Genomic DNA, 3,116 nt, shown 5'->3' with positions numbered 1-3,116 from the left:
CATCTGAATCAAAGCAATATAGATATAACTACCTAAAATAACCTCCTCTGTAGGACCTGGAAAACGAAAAAGCAACACACACACACACACACACACACAAAACCTCAATCAGGTCTTCACGTGTACTGGTGAAGTTTTAATGGGAGAAGCAACTAAAATTACACAGCTACGACACTGACCACAGTCATCTGTCCATAAGACTCAACAAAACTGTAAAAATGTATGCTAACTTACCTGTAACATTTTTCATGACAGTGCAAATAAGGTGAGGCAACAGGTAACGCAGAAGAGGAGAGATATCATAGCCTGCTGAAAGGCCTTGCAAAAGTGTTACCAGTTCCGGGGTTTTGCACAGATAATTAAAAGGCCTGCACAACAGAACAGGGAAATACAAAAAAAAAAAAAAAAGTACGTATGCTCATCTGGGTTACCAACACTTTCAAACCATGCCCAATTCCTAAGGATTCAATTTTCAGCACCAGGTAATAGCCTCATTGTAACCAAATGCTGAAAAAATTCAAAGGGTTCCACTTCCTTATTGCCAGCGGTTTCTTGGCACATTTAATATCCAAGAAAAAAACAGGGTACTGCCAGTCACGTTGAGCACAGCTGCTGCAATGGCACAGCAATCATAGGTGTTTTTGCAAAGTTGGTAGTACAAGAAAAAATACTTGTATGGATTGCATGAAGAGAGATCCTCACATTGCAAGGAGCATATCTATCACCCAGCAGCAGCAAAAGGAAGGGAAGAGAAATAATAGCTCAATTACAGGAGATCCTCAAGACAGTAGAAGCAATTTCCCTTCCACTAATAAAAAGTTTCTCTCACCTTGTCTCCCTTTATACCCACCTGGCTGGATGCTGCGTAACGTATCAAGCATGCCTCTCCTTAGTTCCCCACACCTTAACTTTTAACTCATTTTCCTCTTCTATGAGTGTGTTCAAAGTATCTGGAAGTCTGCATTTATCCCAGCAAAGATTTATTCTGCTGGAATACTCATGCTAACCTCTCTGCCAGCAAACAAACTCCCTGTAGCATGTGGGACTTCCATCACTGTGTTCAACTGCACATTAACAGCACCAGGGCCAACAGACTGATGAAAATGAAACACCACATGTACTTCCAGAAGAACACCTGACTTGTGGGACCAAAGAAGTGGTGATATAGAAGCATTTACACTTCAGGTATTATAAACTGCATGAACTCAAGGCTCTTCCATTGAAGAGACAGAACTTCTTTTTTCCAAGCTATTCAAATAACCTCAAATTTGCACTACCATTATTATGCTGGCTTCTCTTCCATGATTCCCACTTTCAAGAAAACATCTTACTGTCAGGGTTCAGTTTTGCACATTGACAGCAACCCTTTACTCAGGGAAGTGGCAGGAGAGGGACCAAAAAATGACAGACTCGCACCACTGAGACTCCTTAGCTGTAGTGAGCATACAAATTTTCAAAGTAAGCCAAAGAAACTTCCAAGCCCTTTGAAACGTCAACTACCAAAATTTCTCATAGGAAAATTTCAAATTATCTAAGTGCAGCCTGAGCTTTTAAAAAGTGGGAAAACTCAATTAATGTACACTTACTTTTTCCCAAGTTTGTCTCCTTTCTGAGTTTGTAGAAGTAGGTTCAAGCATGCCACCCCATCCCTGACTAATGAGGGCACTTTAGATAATGTCTTGCTTATCTGTAACATCAAGGAATGCACCAAGGAAGTCTCCACTGTCACTTTTACTGTCATCTGGCAGACTATCATGTATGTTGCAGCTCTGTAATCCTGTATAGAGAATTTCAAGCCCTAGGAAATGAGATAAAGATGGATTTTTAATACACACAAATTCAAAAAAAGGAGTACATTAACATAAAAATAATTTTCATTCTGACATCCATGGAATCACACTTCCCCATGTGTTAACTTTAAAGGGACCTATAAATTCATCTTTCAAGAGGAAAAAGCTGTCATGCAGGGTGCACACATACAGAAGACATGTTCATTAACTGCTGCTCTGTTCATTAACAGAGCAACAATCCTGGACGAAAGAGGATATTGAAGCAGGTTGTCCACCCTGACTCCATCTCCTCATTGTTTAGCACAATAAGGCTCTAAGGCAAAGAGGTTCATTCAAACTGTGTATTCATTTCTCACAGCTTCATTCCTCATGCAGCGTAGGAATTAAGAGTTCTTAAAGTGCTCATCTGAGGTGTGAAAAAACATTGTTGTTCTTGGACCTTCACCTGCCTGATGTTTCAAAGCAGGCTAAGAGTGGTACAATACATCTCACATAGAATGTCCCTCTTAACTGTTACTTACAGGTGCATGGTCGCAGAACACAGTCCACTTCATAACACAGGAAGGAAAACTAAGTTTCACATACCTTTTGGATGTAAGGGAGCAGCATTGAGACTATAGTGTCTGTTATCTTCTCTGCGGCTGCAAGAGCTGATACAATGGTGGAGGCATAAAACACAAGAAGAACTCTCAACTGAGCCGAGTTGCCAGGACACTCTGAAAAGACCTGGACCACAGAAAAATCAGTTGTTCAGACATCTGAACGCTGAAGTGTTTCCACTGAAAAGTGCAAACGCACATATGGCTTCCCCCCCAGACCAGCAAAATCTCAGAACTCCAGCATGTAAGCTCTACCAGCTCCCGCTGGCACAACTTAAGTCATCATCTCCTCCTAGCAGTAACCCTCGCCAGAGCTTACTGCTCCCCCTTGCAGGCAAGGCAGAAGGAAATGGAGGCTATTCCTCAGTTACTGTAGTCAATCATAACAAGGTAGCCTAAATCACTTGTGATTTTGGTGTAATGCTCAAGACTGAGAACCCTGGACAGCCAAGCAGCAGATTAGTCTATGTTTAACACCCCCTACTACATCTGTGAACAAACCCTGTTATTGCATGTGCTTTGCTTAATTTGCCAGTACATGCATTCTAGTTCTCCAAATGATTGGAACTGTCACACATCTTATCCTTCTGAGACGATAAAACTAGTTCTCTATTTGACATTAACTGAAAAAACAAATAAATCCACACACCTTCAAATATTCTCAATTTTAAGCTCTCATTAATATTCGAAGATATACATGTAAAACACGCATGACAACCCCCAAAAG

At 40.9% G+C, this 3,116-nt stretch overlaps 1 protein-coding gene across 1 annotated transcript in view; it reads right to left on the bottom strand.

The window, feature by feature from the left end:
• HEATR1 (HEAT repeat containing 1) overlaps positions 1 to 3,116 on the bottom strand; it is a 38,490-nt gene that overhangs the window by 31,343 nt on the left and 4,031 nt on the right. Inside the window, exons 5-7 of the mRNA XM_035899682.1 lie at positions 2,376 to 2,516; positions 1,587 to 1,798; positions 235 to 368 (exon numbers count right to left, since the gene is read on the bottom strand). Coding sequence (XP_035755575.1) covers positions 235 to 368; positions 1,587 to 1,798; positions 2,376 to 2,516 — 487 coding nt within the window. The remainder of the gene's footprint in view (positions 1 to 234; positions 369 to 1,586; positions 1,799 to 2,375; positions 2,517 to 3,116) is intronic.

Source organism: Egretta garzetta, unplaced genomic scaffold (assembly GCF_000687185.1).
Source record: "Egretta garzetta isolate BGI_Z169 unplaced genomic scaffold, ASM68718v1 scaffold118, whole genome shotgun sequence".
Classification (NCBI taxonomy): Eukaryota; Metazoa; Chordata; class Aves; order Pelecaniformes; family Ardeidae; genus Egretta; species Egretta garzetta.
The sequence above is the reverse complement of the archived record's forward strand: the minus strand, read 5'-3'. Positions and strand labels throughout refer to the sequence as shown.